Source organism: Camellia sinensis, chromosome 6 (assembly GCF_055761805.1).
Source record: "Camellia sinensis isolate YWXY chromosome 6, ASM5576180v1, whole genome shotgun sequence".
Taxonomy (NCBI): domain Eukaryota; kingdom Viridiplantae; phylum Streptophyta; class Magnoliopsida; order Ericales; family Theaceae; genus Camellia; species Camellia sinensis.
The window spans coordinates 131,195,781-131,220,417 of record NC_138966.1 but is presented as its reverse complement, the minus strand read 5'-3'; the positions used below and the strand labels follow the sequence as shown (position 1 = coordinate 131,220,417).

General features: G+C 35.0%; 2 protein-coding genes across 20 annotated transcripts; one reads left to right on the top strand and one right to left on the bottom strand.

Annotated features, from left to right (window-relative positions):
- The first annotated feature begins 14,890 nt into the window (after positions 1-14,890).
- Positions 14,891-16,075, top strand: LOC145793584 (putative LRR receptor-like serine/threonine-protein kinase At3g47570). The gene is made up of 2 exons (XM_082876446.1): positions 14,891-15,011; positions 15,816-16,075. The coding sequence occupies exons 1-2, from the start codon at positions 14,891-14,893 to the stop codon at positions 16,073-16,075; spliced, it is 381 nt and encodes a 126-aa protein (XP_082732572.1).
- Positions 16,076-17,281: 1,206 nt separating this feature from the next.
- LOC145788578 (TATA-binding protein-associated factor BTAF1-like) lies at positions 17,282-24,637 on the bottom strand. 19 transcript variants are annotated; one of them, XR_014333057.1, is made up of 5 exons: positions 20,010-23,055; positions 19,345-19,897; positions 19,194-19,262; positions 17,902-18,006; positions 17,282-17,804 (listed from the first exon to the last, which is right to left on the bottom strand). XR_014333057.1 is itself a non-coding variant. In XM_082874766.1 (5 exons), exons 2-5 carry the CDS (start codon positions 19,702-19,704, stop codon positions 17,622-17,624), a joined length of 717 nt encoding a protein of 238 aa, XP_082730892.1. In that variant the 5' UTR covers positions 19,705-20,389; positions 24,251-24,637; the 3' UTR covers positions 17,282-17,621. The 19 variants fall into 19 exon arrangements, 4 of the variants coding, with proteins under 4 accessions (XP_082730892.1, XP_082730893.1, XP_082730895.1 ...); XR_014333059.1 differs by having other exon boundaries at positions 19,345-19,693; XR_014333064.1 differs by having other exon boundaries at positions 19,345-19,389.

The window sequence follows — 24,637 nt, the reverse complement described above, 5'->3', positions numbered from 1 at the left end:
TACACATTAAGCCCTTGGCTTGAATTTAGATGTAGTACATCAAAAGGAAATAAGACAACAAAAGTTTGTCCGCCTCTAGCCTCCCAAGCTATATCCTTGGAGGTGACATGCTACCTGTACCTGAAAATGATGTTCCCATATAGGGTGAGCCACAGCCCAGCAGAAATTTACTAAACCAACTATGAACAATGACTAAAAGATTAGCAATTGATAGATGGCCAACACTGATACATCCACATGTATCACATCACAATTTCATAACATACAAGTCTATGTCACTTTTTCATTCTCCACCTTTATTCAATAGATAAATATATTAGCTATATCAACACATCAACAGACAAGCATATTAGTTGTATCCACACTTCACTAGACAAGTAAATGAGCTGTATCTACACTTCTCAAAGATAAGCCTATGAGCTGTATCTTCACTTCTCTAGACAAGCATATGAGCTGTATCTACGGAGTTCATCCCCCATCTCCTCCCAACACTATCCGGTTTAGAGGTTCATCCCCCATCTTCCTCTAAACCGCGGAGTACATCCCCCATCTCCTCCTCTATACACAATGCATATAAACACAAAGGTTCTATACACAAGCAATCAATACATAAAATTAATGTATTCTATCCACCGTCATACTCTATGACGCATTCAATTGATTAGTTTTAGTTTGCCTAATCATCATGCATTGTCTACAACAATCAAGACTATCCTCCACCGATAGCCCAAAGCAGTTATTTCTAAACAGAAAATAAATGCACAAAATGGATATTTAATCAACATTTCAATTAGGTGAGTGATGAATAATCCAACTACACCCTTTAACCCCTTCCCTTTCCAATTTCCATATTCTCAATTCAATCCCTCATTTCCAACAATTAATTGTACAAATTAATCAATCAAAGTAATTAGGGCATTTTCCATAATTAACATTTCAACCCCCACGGTTTCGTTTTCATCAATGTTTCAACATTAAATTCATTCCTTCATGCCAAACATGCATTTAGGTTTTATATAATTAAAAACCCCAACTTTTGTAAAATTACACAAAGGCACACACTCTTCTCAAAATTACCCAACAACCCCCAACATATCAAAATGCTAAAATTTAAAGACAAAGCTCATAAAGAAGAGTAGGATATCCCTACCTCGAAGTTAGAGCTCGGATGGAGAAGAGACCAAAACCAAAGTGCTCCAAGGACCAAGATTTTCGGATCAAAACGACGTCCTCGACGATCGACACAACTTTTACAAAGGCCGGAGGGAATGAGGACACTCTAACTAGATCAAACCCTAGAGAGAAGGGAGTTTCTAGAGAGAGAGGCCCTCAAAAATGGGTTTTAGAAAAAGTAGGAGAGAAAAAGAAAAGTAAAAAGTGATTTAAAATCACCCAGCGGATAACTCATATACGCACGACCTGCTCGAGCGTAGAATAGAGCGCTCGAGCGTAAAGCACAAATATCTGGTCCCGTTCGAGCGCATATATGACCACTCGAGCACCAAGAAACAAAAGCAAAACACATCCGCTCGAGCGTGAAAAGCCAGTCTGCTCGACCGCAGATTTTCATCTCCCAGAACTTTTCAGGAAAAGAACTACCCGTTCGAGCGCCAACAATCCCGCTTAAACACGACCCGCTCGAGCATAAGAAACCCGCTCGAGCGTAGAAAACACACCTGCAGAAGTTTTTGCAGGGCCATGAAATACTGGAAGTGTGTAAACCCCGCTCGAGCGCAAAAAAACCCGCTCGAGCGGACAACCAAAAACCAAACTCCGCTCGAGCGCAGAATGACCCGTTCGAGCGTAACACCAAAAACCTGGACAACTAGATTTGAGACTAAGGTTCAACCAACCTGCAATCCACCTGCCCAAAACATTCTAAAACTCACACTGGTGGAATCAAAGGATAACAACAAGGTACACAACCACCAACTTCACGGAATCGAGTCCGGAATACAACAGAACAGTAGAGGGACAACCGGGATCGCTATAGAAAATTTACTCAAATTTTTTGTTTATGTGATGTTTTGGAAAGTTGCTAAAAAGCTAATTTTTTGGTTTTTTTGTGTAAAAAAGTAGAAAGATGATATGACTCAAAAAAGCCAAAAAACTGGCTTTTTACTAGCTTACCAAAACACCCATATATATATACTGTTACTCTACTAGAGTATTTTTCCTCCTCTGAAGCATCTCAATTCCCCACCCCCTCTCTTTTAAAGTGAACTAAAGCATGCTTTTCCTTTTGCTGCTCAGGTTACTTCCAATAATGGTTTACTCTACAAGACTACAAGTGGTGGCTTCAGTATCTTCATATTAGCAATCTTTAATCTATTGCTTGAATAAAAAACTGTCACTTTTTCTCCCTTGGTTAGATTGCATTATACAAAAAGTGTGTTCATGTGAAATGTCCCCAACTAAGATTGTATGACTAGAATTACTATTTGTATCCCTTTAAAATTATCATTTTGTTGTATGTCTTTTTCGTGAAATTGCATGTCTATATAGTTTTTACTCTTTAGTCATTGTTAAATTGTTGTTCAAAATTGACATTTGGAGATCAACCTTCTTTGCTTGTTTGATATTCAAGTACTTACTAATAAGGTTCCAAAAATAAAATAAAAACTTGGATAATTTACACTTTTCACCCTTCAATTTTTACCTTAATTTTATTTTTGTTCATCAACTTTTTAATTGTAACAATTAAACTCATAGATTTCAATCAGAGTTTTAACATAGTCTTTCCATCATCTCATTTTTTTTAAAAATTTGAGTGAAAATTGAAATATGAATAGCCAAGGTGGAATTTGAGTCAAAGTTATAGATTTAATGTCTAATTTTTTTCATATTTGTTTCCTTTAATGCCCTAAAAATGTACTTATGTGACCAACGCTTGTGCACTTTTTGCCCATTTTTTTAACTATGAATGATGGAAAGATTACATTGAAATAACAGTTGAAGTTTAAATCTTAATTAGTAAGTAAAAGATGAATGACTAAAATAAAATTCGAATGATAATTTGAAAGATAGAAAATATAATTTACCCAATAAATTTAAGTTCACAGTAATATCTAAGTCAAAATGCATAAGATAAATTTAAGTCCAAATCCCACCAACCATAAAATTATTCAAAAAGCATAATATAATCTCACTTGACATTCAAAAAATAGTTATAAAAGCCATATATAGAATATAATAAGAAGAAAAAGTTAAATAAATTTTTTATTTTAAAACTTAAAACACTTTAAAATTTTGGAAAATTTTATTGGTGTGTAACATATGCATTTTTAATTATGATTTTTATGTCTTTAGTTATGACCTATTGTCTTGTTAATTATGGCATTCTTTTAATTATGATAGAAGAGTTGTTAGGAATACCTCATGTGATATTTGGTAATAACTCATTTTTATTAGTTATGACTCCCATAGTATAACTAATGCACATTTGGTTATGTCATTTGTAATAATCACACTCACAAATGATTAGTATTACAAGTAAATTATGAGTGTTGCTATTGTAATGGCCCATAATTTTTTTTTAAATAGCCAGTGCATAATTTAATTGAGCAAATTTTCGAATTTGATTGCTGTGGAAATTCTGTGTGAAAACAGTTCGGTTTTGTATTTTTTAAAAATAGTTCCCGATCTTAGAAAATTATGAAATTTTTATATGTTGTTCCCATATGAGTCTAGCACGTTGAATAAAAATTTTAAAATTAAATGATGAGTATTTATTTTATGAAAATTCACGGACTGATTGGTGTTCAGTTTTATTTATAACAGAATTTGAAATTTAGTTTTGGGTGTTCGAACCAGGATTTGAGATAAATTTATTGGGTCTATTTTGGTATATAATTGGACCATGTTTGACTTATGGGTGAGGCTCATGACTCAGATTTAATTTAATTTGAAATTGTTTATGACTCGTGTTTAACTGTTAGGTTCTTTTTAATTAGGTGATTGGTAGTAACCACATTGGGAGTTGTTATTATTTATTATATAGGATTATAATAAATATTTGATAGTTGATTTTATGGTGTATATCATATGGTGAAAAATATTATATTTTGTGGTGTACAAAATATTATATTTTGTAGTGAGAAAAAAATTATATTATTTTATAATTTATGTTACAAAATTTTGAAATATTATTAGAATATATATTGTACTAGTTAATGGGTTGAATAATACAAAAATAAATAAAATTTTGGAAAATGTGTGTGTTGGGACGTGCGTTGTGGCAGAGCCCATGTGGGCTATCTCTTTCTTTTCCCTATTTTCCTCATCTCCTTTGCTTCCATCTTTCTACATTCTTTTTTTTTTTTTTTTCGTTGAGCAGAGGCTCTGCTTCTCTCTTTCTCTCTCTTGTAATCCATAGAAACTCAATCTTTGAGCTTGAAATGGGAGTCTTTAGAGTGAGATTTTACAAAAGTGTTGTAAATGAAAGTTGGAGAGCTCGTCGTGATCTTCGCAATGGTGTTCTCGGATTCATGATTGGGTGATGTTTGTATTTTCGGATTTCTTTTCTTCATATTTGAGGTAGGGATTTTCTTCATATTATTACATTAAAAATATGTTAGGGTTATTTTGAGAAAATATATATATTCATAGGAGGCATTACATATATATATTTTTTAGATTTTTGTTTGGTAATTTTTGGAAGAGAAATTATGTTAAAAATATTAAGAATATAGTTATTGTGAAATTGATTTGGAAAAATCATCTTGTGTTGGAAATACTTGTTAAAAATTTGAAAATAAAAGAAAATAAATAGTTGCATGAGTTGTATTTACCTCATATTATGGTTAGGTAATTTATTTTGGGAAAATAATGTTAAAATATTTATCTCGTCTTTGAGCTTTTGAATTTATTTTTGAGCAAAAAAATAAATTGATATTGATGAATATGGTGTGAATTGTTAATTTGAGATTATAGAATGATTTTGGGATTTAAGACTCTAAAAGTGTGATATTCATGATGTTTTGTAGATGTTAATTTATTAATTTTAGAAAAGTTATGAAATTGTGGTTTGTAGAGATTTGGGAAAATTGGCTAGGCATGAAATATGGGGGCATTTCGAGTGATGAGTCATGTAAATTTATGTTTGGTGTTATTAATTTTGAAGAAGGTGAACTTAATGGATTTACTAATTTGATGAATTAAATTAGTTTGGTTAATATTTAAAATCCTTCGTAATTAAAGGTGTTTTATTGGGTTTAAATTCCTAACTTTTAATATTATGAGATTAAAAGTGATGATGCTGACCAAGAATGAGATTTGGGGAATTAATCGAGATTAAGTTGATGTGATATGGTATTGGGTCTATAGCGATCCCAGTTTTCCTCCATTATTTATTATATTCCAGACTTGGTTTCCATCCTTTGAATTCTTTGTATTTGAGTTTTGGGATGTGTTGGGCAGGTTTGAAACAGGTTGGTTGTGATTAGAAACAAATAGCTACTGCCCAGATTTTGGTCTCCCTGCTTGAGCGAGCCCTTTTGCATTTGCTCCTCCACTCGAGCGGCCAGTCTGACGCTTGAGCGGGATTCTTCAGCCTTCTGTATTTTTTTCGCAAGTCCGCAGAAATTGGAAGTGTGCTTTCGATGCTCGAGCATCCGTTTTCACGCTCAAACGGGAATCTGTGTCTGACGCTCGAGCGGGGCGTTCCACGCTTGAGCAGACTGTGTGTATTTCAGTTTGAGAAAAAGCCATTTTGAATCACTTTTTCGGCTCTCTCTCTCTAAAGCATTCCAAAACCCTAGGTTGAGAGCTTCTCACTCTAGAATACTCCCTCTCTCTACATTTTGATCTTGATTTAGTGAGACCCAACCCTTATGTCTTCATTAAAGTATTGGAGCTTCTCAAGACCTCCATTTCCATCCGAATAAAAGTTGATTTCGCCACCTTTGGAGCTCACCACTTGCTTGGTTCATCTTCTCCTTTGAGCTCCGAAATTTGAGGTAGGGATAACTACTCATTTTTATGAGCTTTGACATAAACTTTAGGCATTTTGATTAAATAGTGGAATTATGGAAATTTTGGAAAGGTAGGGTTTGAGATTTGAAATGTTAGCAAGAGGGGCTTTGTAATTTTGAGCTCTATGTGCCTCTGAGTCCTTGAAAGTGAGATTAGTGGTGTATAATGGGTAGAATGTGGACTTGGAAACAATATTTGAGAATAGGGAAAAAGTGGCCTAATTTAATGTAATTGATTAATTTGTATAATTAATTTAGTAATTGTGGGAATATGAAATTGATTTGAAAATCATAAAATTGGATGGAATTGAGATTGAATGGTGTAGTTGGATTGATTAATCACTCACCTAAGAAATTGTTGATAGTTTATCTGTTTGATAAATTTATTATCTATTTAGAAATAACTGTTTTGGGCTATCAGTGGAGGATAGTCTTGATTGTTGTAGATACTGTATGATGATTTGGTAAACTGAAACTAATCACCTAGAATATGTCATTGAATATGACGGTTGAAATAACACATTGTATATGTGCGTTAAATGATCATTGTATATGATAAAGTGTTTAAATACATTGCATATGTATCTTGCATTGGAGGAGATAGGGGATGTACTCCATGGGTTGGGAAGAGATAGGGGATGTACTCCATGGTTTGGGAGGAGATAAGGGATGGACTCCATTGTTAATTGAGTTCTAATCTCATTTTGAATTATTGATAATTAAAGTGTTAATAACATGAGTTGTAGTCTCGTTTTGAATTGTGGATAATGGGAGTGTTGATGATATGAGCTGTAGTCTCACTTAAATTGTTTGGTTAGATAATGAACCATGCTCTAGAATTGAATTGGATAAATAAAAGGGAAGCGGATTGAAACATCGGTATAAATGTTGATTGGTATGAAAATGATGTACATTGGTTTACCTGCGTTAACTATTTGGTGAATGCTAATGTTTTAGTTATCGTTCATATTATGTTTAGCATATCTCTACTGGGCTTTGGCTCACCCTATATGGGACATCATTTTCAGGTACAGGAGACATCCCGCCTCCAAGGACTTAGCTTGGGCGATTTAGAGGCTGCGAGCTTCTTTTTGTTGCATTATTGGCTCCGTATTACATGAAATTCAAGCCGAGGGCTATATATGTAAAGAGTTAGTACTCTTTTTTTCTTGTAACCAAGTGTTGACTTGGAAACTTGTAAGCCCGTAGAGCATTTACTTTTGTTGTCAACATGTAATATATTTTGTAAAAAATACTTTGATGTATGAATGTATGATATTTCATTTATGTTTATGGATCTATTGTATGCTGGGTTTATGTTTTTTTGAGGGCGTTACATGGTCCATAATTTTACTAGTTTAGTTATGTTATCATAATAATACCTAAAATTCATATATGAGATATTCGAATTGTTTTTGCGGATTTTGACAATAAAAGAAAAGAATATGATTTTAGCTCGTTTGGAGCAAATGGATGAATTGGATTAAAAAAATAATGAGTTATCAAAACTTTATTTATTTATTTATTTATTTATCCTTATTTTAATTTGATGCGGTTGATGTCGATAATAGGAAAGTAAACACTCATGTTATGTTTTATATTTATAGTCAAGAGAAGATTTTGATATAATTGATTAAATGTTAGAATAGTCACTTATACTTATTGAGAATTATGATTGAACTTGAAGATCTTGAGATTTCACTTGCATAAGAAAAATGAGAATTTGATTTTATTTAATGCTTGGAATGGGGATAAGTGTTGAAAAGATTGTAATTACATTTCATTGATAAAGTATGTGAGTTAGAAATCGATGAAAACTTGAACCCACTTTGGTGTCATAGGTTATTGCTATTGATGAACATATTGCTTAGAAGTTTTAGTTTTGATAATTGGTAGGGGATTGCCATGTTGGTATTTAAATGAGGAGATTTTTGGAAAGTTAAGAAAATGTTTGACTTTGGAAGTTTGTTTTATATAAGGAATATTATTGAATTGTCTTGAAAAGACTAAGTTAGAAATTGTTGATTTACATGTGGTAAATACATGAACATTGGCATTGTTATTTTATCTCTTGGGATTGTATCATGATATTACATTGATAAGGATATGGAAATTGATCACAATGGAGAATTGTGTGGAGGAAATTGCAAATGAAATCATATGAATGATTGTACATTTTGCATTATCATTTTATCGAACCACTATTGAAATTGATTTTTAATCTTGCATTGGAAGGTTACGGTTTTAAAAGAGAAATTGTTTTATGAAACAAGATTTATTGTTTTGTTTTTGGTAAATACGTTGGTAAGTCCGGATAAGAGGTGTAGTTGGTATTGGTTAAGTTGGCCTGAGTGTCCATGGTGAAAGACCAGAAACCCACCCGCGCGAATAAGTGTCGAGCCTTCCTGTTAATATCGGTAAAAATGACAATTTGGTAGTACTTGTATAGTCTACTTGCAGATACCAGCCTAGGGATTACCTGAGTCGCATTTACCACCTTGGAATTTTATTGAAATTGTTGGATTAATATGTTTTCAAATTGGCATTGTGCATAAGATTTTCAAAAGATGAGAAAAATATTTTGAGCATGACATGGCATATGCATTCATCTCATAAGACTGTATAAAATGTATTTATGCTTTGTTAAATGTCATTATGAATTGTTTAACTATTTGATTCAATTGACAAATGGGTAATTGAATGAATTGAAAAGGATGTCATGTTGTATTGAAGCATGTTTATTTATTCAAATTAACTAGTTGTGGCTAATTAAAATAAATTAGGTTCAAGAGATTATGTAATAGAATCATATGGTTTTGACATAATATGATTTCACGTATATGTATGACTATTTTGGTATTGGCATATCTTCTAATGTTTTAATATAAGATTCTTTAGTGAGCTAGTGGTTGCTCACCCCCTGCCTGTACATGTGTACAAGGAATGTTTTTCGGATTTGAAGATCAAACAATGGGTTTTACCATTTCATAAGTGTGATGTAGTGATGGATTGTATTACTCCATTTGTTTGTTTGGCGGAATGCTATTTTTTTTTTTTTTTTGTAAAGAATAGTGTCCTCTATTTTTTTGTAAGCCCAAGGGCATTCCTTTTATTCATATGTAAATGTTTTTATTGTATCTCGAGAGGGAACATGTATATTTAATTATTTATCATTTCATCAAATGATGAATTGTCATTTGTAAATGAGTTTAATTAATGAATATTGGTAATGTTATCCGAGTAATAAAAATTGGGGCGTGACAGCTATTAGCGCCCCATGAATTATTTTGGACCCTCCAATTTTTATTTTTTTTTATTACAATAATAATCTCAAATAAAATTACTAAAAATGACATCATTAATTTTGGGACACCCTATCTTACAATTAAACCCACACACCCACTACATCATGAATTAGGGTTTATGAGAGCACCCACATCCATCTCCACCAATCCATCTTCTCCAAATCCCACCTTCAAAAGTTACCCACTCTCAAAATCTTGAAAACCCTTTGGTGGCAACATTCCGGTAGTAACGGTGGCAACTATTTGATTACCAACACTACTCTGGCAATGACAATGAGTAGAAGTTTTTCCGGCAACCACAACTCCATAAGACAAGAGGAGTACAATAATAAAAGCTCAAATGAGATTCATAGCTTTGATGTTGTTCTTAGCTCAAAAGAGATTGACTTTATAAGGGTAAGTTTCTTTAAAAAAATGGCAAAAATAATAAAATCTTGTCGTCATTTTTTCGGGACTAAACTCCTGAACATATGACCGAAATTTGGGAACACAGGCCTGAACATTATTTTTTTTGTTCGTAGCCGAACATTTATTATTTGTTTGGAAACAGGCCCAAGTGCACTATTTCACTTCACTCGTAGGATCGAGTTTGGCGACTATTGAGACAATTGAGTTGGATGTAGACATATGAAGTTCAGGCGAAGTAGATGTACATGTTTATAACATGTTTTTTATTATCTAAAAAATTTCAGTTTTGTTTCTTTATGAAACTAGTTGGTGCTACTTATCTTTATTAATCAAAAGTATTAAACTTTGACCAAATGATACTGGTTGATGTGTAATTATCTTCGTTAATCAAATAATGTTAAACTCTGATGGGTTGAACTTGTTGTTAGACGCTGGACTTTATGTTTCCTATGGTTTGGGAATATAGACTCAAACATTATTTATTTGTTCGGGAACGCATTCCAGAACAAATAAATAATGTTCGGAAATGCAGGCCCGAACATGGAAATTTCTTAACACTTGGAACAGTCAAAATTCTTAACGCTTGCAGAAGTTTTTATTTTTTCAAGTTAGAGAAGAGAGACACAGAGATAGAGAGCTTACTTGATAGTGTATATATATATATATATAGAGAGAGAGAGAGAGAGAGAGATTATGTGTATATATAGAGAGAGAAAGAGAGAGCATACTAACTGTGACAATGGTTAAACCAAAGAAAAGGATGAGGCAACAGAGACAGTAATGACACTTGACTTTTCTTCTTCTTCGTGGATTTTGTTAGGGTTTGTTGGAAGAGAGTTTTTTTGGGGTGTGGAGGGTGTGCATTCAATGGGTGGAATGTTTTCACAATGATAATTTTGGTATTATTTGGATGGAAAAAAGAAATTTTAAGGGTTTCAAAATTTATAAGCGGGGTCCAAAGAAATGAGGGGTCTAAAATAATTTATGGGGTGCTAATAGCACCACTCTTTCTAGACTGTCATTTTTTATTTATTTATTACAAACATAACAAATTGAACATATTATGATTATCAGATCACCCTAATTTTTTGCGAGAATAATATATACGAAAATTCTTACAAAATGAACGATTTAAATTATCGAAACTACATCCGAACAACACCCGATTTGGAATGGAAAGTAGCCGTTTTCTACAATTATCACCCATAATTGAATATAAATAAATAATTAATAAATGAAAAAATAAATATATAGCTGATACGGATCACACATCGACGACCTTAAGGAGTCTTTTGGGAAGCTGGTAAAAAGAAAGCTTCCAGCTTTTTACCCATTTTGGGTCGTATCACCTCTCACATAACTTACTCACAAAAAACACAAAATAAGCTCAAAAAGTCAAAAAGTCAATTTTTTACCAACTTTCCAAAACACCCCCAAGTCTTTTTAAAAAGAGACATGGATTACAAATTTACAATAATAGCTCCTCCCAAAGACATGCATAGGAGGGACGGACAAAGGATGCTGCTGTTACTTCGAGTCACAATCCTCTGTTGTCACCTTTCATGATGGTTGATACCGGGTTTGTTTTTATGGTCCGAACGTTTTATATTGTAGGGTTCATCGAGTATATGATTCATGAAAAAAATCAAATTAATTAGACATCCGTAGGCTTATGATCAAGTCCTAATTGTTTTTAAAAAATTATCAAAACTATGTTAATCGTTTATTTTTTAAAAAAAATAAATATGTTCTTGCTATGGAACTGTAGATATCCAATTAATTTGATTTTTTGTATGGATGATCTACTCAACAAAACTTACCATATGAACGAGTATCCACAACAGCTTGCTATATGGTAGAGCAAGAACCCCAATTGCAGAATGGACCGGTCTTATCCTCTCTGTAAAGGATTCCACCCATGTGCGGTCTTATTTTTTGTTTTTTTTTTCTTTAATTACGAAAGAAGGAATCCACCTACTTAATTACCATATATCTAGTAAATGTTAGTTTAGGGAGGTCTTTAATTAATTTTTTTTTAATGGTCACGTTTTAACAGTATTATAATAATTGACCAAAAACCAAGAACTAGCTAGAAGCTATAGTTAGGAATTTTCAAATTATGTATGCACATTACACACTAAGCACGCCATCATATGTAAGTGCCTAATTCATCGAGGGAAAAAAAATTAAAAATAAAAAAAATCATGGCAAGCTCGTTTATTGTGCTCTACACTGCCCTTGTGTGGTGGTGGTGCTACTTCTTGTGCATCATCCTTCCAGCCAGTTGCATCATGGCAAATGAGATAGATCGGCTTGCATTGGCGGCCTTCAAGGCTGCAATAGTTCAAGACCCATTTGGTGCCCTCACTTCCTGGAGTCATTCACTCCACCACTGTCACGGGAACGACATTTTATGTAGTCATTGACATCTTGATAGATTTATTGAGCTCACTCTAGATTTCCAAGGCCTAGTTGGATCGCTCTCGCCACATATAAGAAACCTCTCATGCCTCAAAGTCATCAATCTTGAAAGCAATAGCTTCCATGGCCCAATCCCGCAAGAAATGGGTCGCTTGTTTTGGCTACGAACAATAGAATTCAACAACAACTCGTTTGGCGGCGAAATACCCAACAACCTTTCTCGCCGCTGAAAACTTGAATGGCTGAACTGTTCGGGATCGGGGATCCCGCTCAAGACCTTCTAGATATCATACCAAGCAGAAAAACACACACACACCTAAGAAGACACCATATTTAACGTGGTTGGGCCTCAATGCCTACGTCCACGGGAGAGTAACTGGTTATCACTATAACAATTGAGATATTACAATAGAGGAGGAGCTCACACCATTCTTACTCACCCACTCACCCGTCTCCCTCTCTCACATCGAGAGAGACGGACTCTCTGCCTCACATCTCTCACTCTCTCTTGGTTTGCTCTCTCTCTTTCTCTCTCATCTCCAGCTGCTCTCTCTTCCTCTATTTATACACAAATTGATAGATGATTTGATTGGTCACTACCTACTCCTTCCACTAGCTTCATCCGCTAGCTAGTGGAGTAGATGGAGTGGGAGAGCCACTATCCATAGTGGGCTGGAGCTATCTTCACATGGAGAAGATAATCACCCCTCACATGGGGTGATAGATATCCAACAAATCACCCCCTCAACCCAGGTGAGGTGATCCACTGCATACACTGTTGTTAATCTTGTCACGCCCAAATTTCAATATAGTCTGCATTTCCTCACTGAGACGTTTGCATCCCCTGAAGCTGGAGATAACACACTAGAGATACAAGAGGATGAGGGAATCCTACATCCTCAACTAAACTCACACCACTTTCTGATTTGGAGAGAGCCTCTGCTCTTATCTTCTACAGATCTCTTCCATGCTTCCTGTCTCGGATGTCTTCAATTGCTATGCTTGAACTTGCGTAACCAAGATATCCAACACCCCCTAATTGGATGCCCTGCAACCCCTGCGAAGGATGCCCTTAACTGAGATGCATCACCTCGCACGACCAGTCATTGGAGCAACATAAAAATCGTCGTTTGTCCTATCAACATCCTCGGTTTTCATTGCTCAGAGCTTTTTCTTTGAACTATCAGCCTTTGCCCTCTGCACTTCTGAATAACCTCCTAGTGTTTCCACATATGCTTGTTGTCTGTGCCTTTTGCAATCCCTGATTTGCTATCCAGTAGATTGATGGTTGACAGTAGCTCCATCTGTCAAAGCATCGTCAGCTTTGCAATTCCTTGCATAGTGCTCGCACCCATGGCTTCTGGTCTTCCTGCATTGAGCTCACTTGAGAGATCTGCATTAACTCTTTCCTCTGCTGCCATGGAACTAACGAAACCACCATAGAGAAAAAAAGACTTGCCACACATTGGTGTGCACTCTTGCATCTTATCTGTCTCAATTTCTCTGTCTAGAAGTTCCTGTGAACTTTCAACAACCCGTTGCTACACACTCTTCTCACTCCTTTGTACGACACTCTAGGGTACCCTTACACTGCTGCACGTCTGCATTTGTGCTTTTGTGCTTAGTATGCTCCTCTGCAACTATTATTCTACACGTCCACATACCACCAGTACCTACTCGTAGACAGTAGCTCCAATAGCCACAGCATTCCCTTGAGTCTGTACTTGTTGCCAAATCATCTATACGTCGATGAATGATCTTCTCTTTTGATTGAACCAAATCTTCCAATAATCTCCGGAGATAATCATCTCTGCAATCTTTTGATCACCCCTGACCAATTCTAATCTCCCTCGATCCACTACTTGATCAAGCCTGATCGCCTCTGGTTTCCAATGATCTATCTCAATATGTGCCTGGTTGTCTAATCTGCTCAGAATCTGCCCATTCTAACCTCTTCAGTGAATCCGCAGCATTCCACAATATTCGGCAACCTTCCTTCGACTATTGAAGATGACAAACCCTCGTGTTTTGACAATCTTCAAAAAAACCATTCAGAATCTCACTATTCTAACCTCGCGGTTGCGTCCAGTATAGTCCATTTAGCTAGGACCAACCTTCGCTGCACTTTCGGGGACCTCACTAAAAAATTTTGCCAAAACTTGGGGGCAAAATTGCAAATTTCCCAAATGACAAGGGCCAAACCATTTTATCTTTGTTAGTTAGCCTCTTTATATTTCTTCAACAGCGTCATGTTTCAAAAATGAAGGCCTCTTGCACACCATCAATCATCCATCAATTTTTGAGGGTTTCTTATGCGGAGCTTCTCAAAGCCACCAATGGATTCTCAGAGGCAAATCTAATTAGTGTTGGAAGCTATGCTTCAGTTTACAAAGGGATTCTTGATCAAGTTCAGATGGTTGTGGTAGTGAAAGTGCTCAATCTTCAAACTAAAGGCGCTTCATGACAGAATGCAAGGCACCAAGACCGATAAGGCATCAAAATCTATTGAAAATTTCTAGTGTTTGTTCTAGTGTGGATTTCAATGGTGATGAATTCAAAGCTTTGGTATATGAATTTATGGCCAATGGAAACTTGGATAAATTGTTGCATCAAGTTGGAGTGCGAAACCATGGGCATTAATAAGAACCCAGAAATCTTAAACTAATCCAAAGATTGGACATTTCAACTGATGTCGCTTCTGCACTTGAGTATATTTATTGTGGTCGTGAGTCAACAATTATTCACGGTGATCTAAAGCCAAGTAATGTTCTTTTGGATGATGAGATGACGTCCCATATTGGAGATTTTGGGTTAACAAAAACTATTTCTACCACTTCAAGTGTTGTGGCACAAGGTCAAAGCAATTCATTTGTGATAAGGGGAACTATAGGCTATGTTGCTCCAGGTACAAAATCTTTTCAATTTCCTTGGACTATAAAAACTGAACTTGCAATAGGAAAAGTAACAATATATATATATATATATATATTTACACACACATAAATACATTTTAGCATAAATATTCAAACCATGGCTTCTACACAATAGTGGGCACCTACATATTTTTAAGCATTACTTTCATACACAACCATTTATGAATGCTCCCAATGTGTGCTTCCACGTCCTCACTGTTAGCAAACCAAGTACTAAGTTTACTTTGTTTAATGTGGTCATGCTTAATATTACTATAAATATTGCCATTGAAGTTTACGTCGTTTATTGTGGCCATGCTTAAATTTGGCTACGAAAAACTTGAGTTAATTCTTGATGCCGCCTTTTTTTTTTAAATAATAAAAAAAAAATCTTAATGCAATTTTAGTATGAAATTTTAGTCTGATCACAATAGTCCATGGTAGCCACTAGTGGAAAGAATTAATATACTAGTTAGCTACCAGATCATTTTCTAAAAACTTACTTAATGCTTCGAAACTTGTATAGTTGATTCTGACAGAACTTCTCATGCAAGGCTAATTTATGTATGCTTCAATAAAATAAAAATAAAAAACTACAATTAAACTATGTCACTCTCAACAATTATCTCACTTAGTCACTTGCAAACACAAACGAAAATATTGTTATTGAGAGGGACATCAGAGCATTAAAAGTTTGTTGAGTTTCATTAAAAAAATTATTAAATACATCTATTGGGATTACAACTATGCCAACTAACTAGACTATTTTTCACACTAACATTGGCAACAATTTGCAGAGTATGGCATGGGGGACATGGCTTCCACTCTAGGGGATGTCTACAGTTTTGAGATTCTTTTACTGGAGATGTTTATAGGTAAGAGACCAACTGATAATATGTTTAAGGATCTTCTAAATCTTCATAACTTCATTAAGAATACTTTGCCTGATCGTGTGATGGAGATTGTGGATCCCTGCATCCTACTGGAGCATAACACAAGAAGGCGGATTAAGACTGCATGGTTTCCATTCTACGAATTGGGGTTGCATGTTCAATAGAATCGCTAAGAGATCGAATGGAAATGGAGAGTGTTATAAGCGAAATGCATAAGATCAAAACTACTTACATGAATGAAGGGTTGAACCAAGACTAGGAAGTTGGAAGAGATTGTGCAACATGAAAACCAAAGGTGTGTAGCATACCCTCTTGACCTATGCATATGCATACTGAAATAGAAAATGAGATACTCAAAACAGATTTTTTATTCGAATTTCTGACCACTAGACACAGACATGAATTCCACCTATATTTATTCAAATTTCTCATTTTCTTTTTCTTTTATTATTATTATTATTATTATTATTATTATTATTATTATTATCTATTAATGCAACAAAGATGAGTGAGTGGACTAAAGCATTTTTTTTTTCCTCTGGCAAGTGAACTAAAGCATGTTTATTCTTTTGTTGCTTAAGGTTACATCCATGGTCCTCCAATAATGGTTACCTCAATACACTACAAAAAAATTGACTTTTTGCGACGGTAAAATACCGTCGCTAATACTCCTAATGCCGTCGCAAAAACTTTTTGCAACAGCAAAATGACTTTTTGCCACGGCAAGAGGGGGTCGCAAATGGAGGAGTTGCAAAAGAGTTTTTGCGACGGCACAGTGCCGTCGCTAATAATGTTTGAAATTTCTTGACTTTTTGCGACGACACTATTTTACCGTCACTAAAAATGTTATTTGAGACGGCAAAAAATACCGTCGCTAATAGTCTTTTTTTTGCAACGGCAAAAACACTGTTTTTGCGACGGTGTGGTGCTGGCGCAAAAAGTTTTAAAAATATGAAAATTTTTATTTTTTGCGACAGTGTAATGCCGTCGCAAAAAGTATTAAAAAAATAATAAAATTTCTATTTTAAATAATAAAATTTCTACTTTTTGCGACAGTTTAGCGTCGTCGCAAAAGGTAAAACCTGTAACAAAATCAATAAAAAGAATAAAATTTTCTGTTTTTTGCAACAATGTAGTGCCGTCACAAAAAAGAAAAAAAAATCCTCCGATAAAAATATTAAAATTTCTCCATAATAATTACATAATAATATAAAAATTCCTGTATAAAAATAACAATTTCTTCATAATAAAATATTCTTTCATTCATAATTACACATCAACAAAATTATCCCACTACATAATGTTCCATAATTATCCTCCGATAAAATTTAAAAATATAAAACAAATGAAAAAAATGAACACAATATAAATGAATATAAATTACTTTTTTCTCCATTTATAAATTCACGATTCAAACAAAGTAAGAGTTCACAAAGGTAATTTGTCAAAGAAAATAAGACTCGCATAAAAAAGTTTGTCAAAGGCAAAGTAAAGATTACTTTGTGTTGGGCAAATATCAAAACTCTGTGCTGGCCAACACTAACACAGCCTTTAGAAGATGAGGCATCAACACCTATTCCACACTCTTCCAGAATCTCCTGAAGAGAAACTAATTTTGGAGAGTGGTGGAGTTTATGAAGTTCTGAAATAATGTCAGAATTGGCAGGGAAAAGTTCTGACAAAACGCATGAGACTGTATCGGGAATCTTTTCACCAATGACAAGCAATGGATGACCACAAAGTTTCAGCAAGTATTGAAGCGCCTGAACCAGAAAACCGCTCATAAAGTTTTAATTGGACAGGACTCAGGTCACAATATCTATCCTGAATAATTTTCTCTGGCAGATCAGACAAGACCTCATCTTTTGTTCGACGGAGGAGAAAAGGCATGACCTGATTCATACAAAATCTTTCAGCCAGAAGTGAAAGCATGGAACTATTTGATTCTTAAAAGTTATCACCAGCTTAAAAAAGTGTAAAGAGAAGGTACCTGCTTGTGTAATGCTTCCATGGCAAGTGCCACTGCTTCAGCATCCTTGACTGAACATTTAGAATCCCTAGCTGCCAACAGTGGTTTTCCATAAGTGGCTTGGAACTGTCAAAGTGGTCCAATGAATTATCCTCAGTCTCATAACATAACTAGAAATTAAATTTAAACCAATGGCACATGGAGATAGAATCACTGCATATATAGGGATTTCTACACCTATATATATCTATCTTTATTATGGGAGCTAGCAATCCCCTACAAAAACACATCTACATATCTATCTATCTATCTATCTATATATACACACATATATAGTCTAATATTTCAGTTCTTGCCAATAGCTTCCTTAAATGTATCATGCAACTCAACCTGGAAATGAACGTCTTATGAAGGTGGCTAATTTATTGAGCAAACTTACCTGCAACAAGACATTTTTGGTATATAATGACACTTCTACATGTTATTCGATGACGCAATGAGGCCATAAGAGCCATAGAGCAATGATATGCACCAGTTACAAGTGATCCAAAACCAGTATGTTAATCAACCATTTACAGTAGTACTTGACTGACTGGAAGAAATAATTTTAAGAACATGCAAAAATCAAACAAGTTAATTCCACAAAAAAATCCAATGGCTTTACCTACAAAATAAAAATGTAAGTATACAACAGAATGCGTGGATGGCAAATGCAGTCATATTCAATCTAGATCAATTTCCATATATTTGTTCTTCTAAAAATCTACATGCAAAACAAACAAAGGCAAATTTGTAAGAGATAATAACTGATATGTTGCCCACAACCTTCTGTGGCAAGGTGAAGACACATATATGCACTGTACGATATCCAATGATCAATTCGCAGATAATGTGGTGCATAACACAAATAATTTCCTGACATCATTCAATATATATATAAAAATTTGTCTTAGCTAATGCAATATTTACTATCATGCTAATTTATCAGGATAAGTTTTAAGTTTGAGAAACATAATACAGGTCTAAGAGTTCAATGTACACTCATAGTTCAAATCCGTATTGCAGTCCATAATGGAGGTGAAATTTCACATACACCAGGCCCAGCTTCTTAGCCATGTGGTCATTAAAATATCTTATTTACATCCTTCCTATACATTTATGTATTGCTTTATAACATTCACATTCTTCATGACTAAGACATCCAACAAACAGCAAATGAAACTAGGAACAGATACCGCATGCACTAAATGTTCAATAAAAACTTACTGCAGGATAACTACATAAAAACATAACACGGATGGAAAAAAACATGCCTGTCTCTCAGTTCCAAGAAATCCTGGCATTAGAAAGTCAAATAGGGACCACAAATCCAAGACATTATTCTGCAACACGAGGCAAATCATTTGTCAGGAAAACTTTAAAATTATTTTTCAATGCTCACCAACTATTTACACTAGCAACAACCTGTATTGGTGTTCCACTCAATACGAGGCGGTGTTGGGCCTTCAACTGTTTCACAGCACAGGTGATTTTAGACTTAGAATTCTTGATGATATGACCCTCATCTAAAATACAATAGTTCCAGAAAAGCTGTCCAAGATAATCAATGTCTTTGCGGACCACATCATATGATGTTATAATGACATTATGCTTATCAAATTGACTTCGAAGTAAAATTCGCTCTTGAGCAGAACCGGCATATTGAAGTGTGGTTATTAAAGACGCATCAATGAACTTCTCTATCTCATAAACCCAGTGTCCAACAAGCGTTGATGGGCAAACAATTAGTGATGATGGAGGATCCTTGGATTGTCTTACCAACATCAGGAGATAGTGAGAAAGATAGAATTAGAGAAGAATTTCCACACAAAAAAAAGAGGAGAAAAAGGAAATAAGAACGAAAAGAAAATAGAAGAAAGAACAACATATAAGTAGTGTAGGAGATTTAAGCAGAGTATTTAGGGGAAAAGAGAACCTCCGGGGATTAGTATAAGAAGGGCACCACGAAATCACGGCCCTTGTACATAGGATATATACAAAAAAGACCCAAGTGTGTCAACTGGAGCATATAAATCTCCCAAAAGTTCCATAAAATGAATAAAGAAAAAGAAAAGGTGAAGAAATTGTACCATGTCTCAGTGCTCACCTAAGGAAGCTGACTCATGTTGCTCAAAATCACGAGGAACGAACCCAAACCCTGGGATTCTCGCAAATATGTCATGTACATCAGGTTCAACAACAACATTCATTTTCTCTTGGAGATACAAGAAAAAGGCAACCTTCACTTTGGACACAGAGCATACTCTTCAAATGGCCACACATGAAACATATGAATAACTATACAACTACACATAATTTATGATGAAGGAATCAGCATAATCTCAGAATATCCTCCAAACTTTCAAGGATTCAAAACCAACATCACCGACTGATTCCGATTTCCTACTTCTACGCCTAGAACTCATGCTCTTCCTCTTCCTCCTCGACCGTGACTCATCCGAATCAGCATCTGAAACAAATTGAGAGAGAGAGAGAGAGAGAGAGAGAGAGAGAGACGTAAGAAGAGATTAGGGATTTTGAGATTGGGGATTTTGGGTTTGGGTTTGGGGTGGGGGGAAACCCGAGCGGGAATGGAAAAGGGGATGGAGGGAAGACATTAGGGATTTTTGAGAGGGGGGGAAGAGATTACGGATTTTTGAGATTGGGGATTTTGGGTTTGGGTTGGGGGAAACTGAGCGGGAATGGAAAAGGAAGAGGGGAGAATGGAAATTTTTTTGATTTTTTTTTTCTGATTTTCATTACAAATGAATATTTAAAAAATAAAACGATTCTTTTTTTTTTCGCAACGGAGGATGTCATAGCCAAAAAAAATTATTTTTTATTAAAATAATTTGTTTATAGTTAATGAATTTTTATTTTTATTTTTTCATTTAGTAAGGTTGAAAATTTATTTGTTTCATATTTATTTTAATGAATACAAAATTATTATTATTTTTTTATTTGGTAGAAGTAGGGATAATATTTTCTATTAAAATAAAGTTAATTTTTTGTGGCCAATGAAAAATATTTTTTTGTGACCCTTTTTTTTTTTTTTGTTAAGTGATGGTAAAAGAGATAAGTGGTGAAGTTGTGAAGTTGTGGTAGTGGTAGAGGAAATAGAATAGCGGTGGTAGAAGAGAGGTAATGGTAGTAGTAGAGAGAGAGAGAAGAGCGAGAGACAGACAAACAGAGACAAAGAGAGAAAGAGAGAGAGAAGAGTGATAAGTGAGAGAGAAACAAAGAGAGAAAGAGATATATAGAGAGAGAGAGATCGGGAGACAGAGAGAGAAAGAGATAGAGAGAGAGAGACATATAGAAAAATAGAAAGAAACAAAAGATGAGCGAGAGATAGACAAAGAGAGAGAGAAATAGAGTGAAAAGAGATGATCGAGAGAAAGACATAGAAAAATAGAGAGACGAAGAGAGAAGAAAGATGAGCGAGAGAGACAGAGAGAGAGAGATAGAGAGAAGATAAATGAGCGAGAGATAAGAGAGATGAGAGAGATAGAGAGAAGAGAGATGAGTGAGAGACAAAGAGAGAAAGAGAAAGAGACAGAGACAGAGACAAAGACTGACAAACAGAGAAGAGTGATAAGTGATAGAGAGAAGAGAGGTAATATTTTGTGGTAGAGGAGAGGAAGCGGTAGTAATGGTGAAGGTGGTGGATAAGAGACGATGGTGGTGGTGGTGATGACGAAGGAGCTTAATGGTGAAGTTGTGGTAGTGGTAGAGTAGATAGAGTGGCAGGGGTGAAAGAGAGGTAATAGTAGTAGTAGTAGTAGTGGCAATAGTGGTAGTGGTGGTAGTGGAGTGGTGGCGATAGTAGTAGTAATGGTAGTCGTAGAGGTGAAACGGAGACCGTGGTAGTAGTGGTGGTAGTGAAATGACGTTTGCAGTAGTGGTGAAGGTGATAGAGGAGATGAGTGGTGAGAGAAAGCGATGAGTGAGAGACACAGAGAGAGAGAAAAAAAAAGAGATAGAGAGAAGAGAGATAGACGAGAGACACAGAGAAAAAGAGAGAGACAGACAAACAGAGAAGAGTGATGAGTGAGAGAGAGAAAGAGAAGAGAGACAGAGACATGGAGAGAAAGAGAGAGACGGACAGATCGAGAAGAGTGATGAGTGAGAGAGAGAGAGAAGAGAGACATAGACACATAGAGAAAGGGAGAGACAGACAGACAGAGAAGAGTGATGAGTAAGAGAGGAAAAGAGAAGAGAGACAGAGACAGAGAGATGGAAAGATGAAAAAATGGGTGAAAAGAGAAATGTTCAAAAGAGTAAGGCAACATCGTTTATAGTGGATCGATAAATTGAGAAGGAGCTCGATAAATAGAGAAGATGGGAGTAAGAGAGTGAGCAAGGAGAACATAGTGAGGGAGAAATAGACAAATAGACAAGTAGACAGAGAGAGAGAGAGAGAGAGAGAAAAAAGTGATGAGTGAGAGAGAGACAAGGAGAGAGAGAGAGATAGACAGAAAAGGAGATAGAGAGAGAAAGAGAGAGAGAGAGAGATAGACAGAGAGATAAAAAAGAGAGAGGAACAAGAGATGAACGAGAGATAGACAAAAAGAGAGAGAAATAGAACGAAAAGAGATGAGCGAGAGAGAGACACAGAAAAAGATAGAGACAGAGAGAGAAGAGAAATGAGCGAGAGAGATAAAGGAAGATAGAAAGATAAGAGAGAGAGTGAGAAAAGAAATGAAAGAGATAGAGAGAAGAGAGATGAGCGAGAGAGACAGAGAGAGAAAACAGGTGTGAGATGTAGAGAGGAGAGATAGGCGAGAGACACAGAGAGAAAATGAGAGAGAGAAACAGACAGACAAAGAAAGAAGAGTGATGCGTGAAAGAGATAAACAGAAAAGAGAGAGATAGAGACAGAGAGACATGAAGATGAAAAAATGAATGAAAAGAGAAATGTTATATCAAAAGAGAGTAAGACGACATTGTTTTTTTTAATTTTTTTTGCGACAGAAAAAAGTACTAGAATTTATTCAAACCATTTTGTGACTGTATATATATGAAGCTGTCTCAAAACCACAATCACTATACTAGGTTAGAGTTTTCCAAAAACTCTTTTAAGAAAATTATACTTTCTTCTTTTCCGTGTTATATTGTTTTTACTGAATTTTTTTTTAATATTTGAAGTATTTTTTTTAATTTTTAGACACACCTAACATAAATACACCTCAAAATTAAAAAAATTGTAAAAAAAATCTTTTAAAAATTCACTAAATACCAAAAATACAATAATTCAATACATTTTTTTTAATATATTTATTAATTTTTAAAAATATTTTTCATAATTTTTTTTTTAGATACATCTAAGTAAAGTGTATCTAAAAAAAATATTTAAAATTTTAAAAATATTCACTAAAAAAAAAACACGAAAGTCATTTTTTGCAACGGCAGAAAATGCCATCTCAAAAAAGCAGAGTATTTGAGACGGCACCATTTGCCGTCTCAAAAAAACAGAGCATTTGCGACGGCACAATTTGCCGTCTCAAAAAATGAGAGTATTTGCGATGGCAGAAAATACCGTCGCAAATGCTCTCATTTTTTGAGACGGCAAATTGTGCCGTCGCAAATGCTCTGCTTTTTTGAGACGGCAAATGGTGCCGTCTCAAATACTCTGCTTTTTTGAGACGGCATTTTCTGCCGTCGCAAAAAGTGACTTTTTGAGACGGCAAGTGTGCCGTCGCAAATAGTTCCGTCTCATAAACCCACTTTTCTTGCAGTGATAGTACGCTACTTCAACAGCCAGTAGAATACAAGTGGTGGCTTTATGTTACGTTGCCTCAGCAACCTTTAATCTATTGCTTGAATAAGTAACTGTCACTTTTCTCCTTTGGTTAGATTGTATTATATCAAACATATGTTTCATGTGGGATGTTATGTTTTCTAAGATCGTGTGCTTGGGATTACCAATATTTATCCTTGTTGAATTAAAACTATCATTCTGTTGTATCTTGACTTTTCCATTAAATTGCATGTCCATGTATCAAAAATTATTTGTTTTGTAGCTTTGTGTGATATTATTATAATTTGCCTTTTAGTCTTGGTAACTCTGTGTAATATAGACTCATGCACTACTAGCACTAGCACTAGGTGTCCCACTAGGATATATATACATGTGACAACTAAGCTAACAGGTAATACAAGCTCTATTGCTGTGGAAACGAAGGAAAATACGTCAAAACAGAATCTTGATATGGGTGTTTTTGGAGATCTCAATTGAGACAAATATGCCTTGTCAGATGCTACAAATAATCAAAATTAAAAAATGTGTATGTTGGAAGAGACAAATTCCATAAAGAAATTAATGATTACTGACCTGACAGTAACAAACACACAGTTTTGGAAGGTATATGCATACTTTTGTGGCTCAGCATAAAAAGCATATCAAAGTGATCGAGTCCAACATCTTGCCAGTTGTTAATAAGCTCTGGAACAATCTCGACAAGATCTTTCAGCTCAAGTGTTTCATTAGCTATTCTCCGAAGGAAAGTTGTCTTCCCAATACTGATGTTTCCTTCAACACAGAAAGTGAGGCTTTTCTTAGGTGTTGGCTGCAAATCAGAATCGGAACTGTCCTTTGACTGTTTATCCACACTCACTTTGATTAAAAGTAGTTAATATGCTCAGCACGGTTTCTGTGAATAATTCCCACTGAACGCTGCAAAATCTCAACCATCTTCTGGCTGGACTCAAAAAATAAATA

What these genes read in the sequence shown, in the direction of transcription:
- LOC145788578 (XM_082874766.1), bottom strand. Translation starts at nt 19,704, where the DNA reads ATGTTGGTAAGACAATCCAAGGATCCTCCATCATCACTAATTGTTTGC. An exon ending in TTCTTGGAACTGAGAGACAG is followed by an intron (nt 18,007 to 19,193) that starts GCATGTTTTTTT and finishes CCACTTTGACAG; the next exon opens with TTCCAAGCCACTTATGGAAA. An exon ending in TGGAAGCATTACACAAGCAG is followed by an intron (nt 17,805 to 17,901) that starts GTACCTTCTCTT and finishes TGTATGAATCAG; the next exon opens with GTCATGCCTTTTCTCCTCCG.
- LOC145793584 (XM_082876446.1), top strand. Translation starts at nt 14,891, where the DNA reads ATGACGTCCCATATTGGAGATTTTGGGTTAACAAAAACTATTTCTACC. An exon ending in TATAGGCTATGTTGCTCCAG is followed by an intron (nt 15,012 to 15,815) that starts GTACAAAATCTT and finishes AACAATTTGCAG; the next exon opens with AGTATGGCATGGGGGACATG.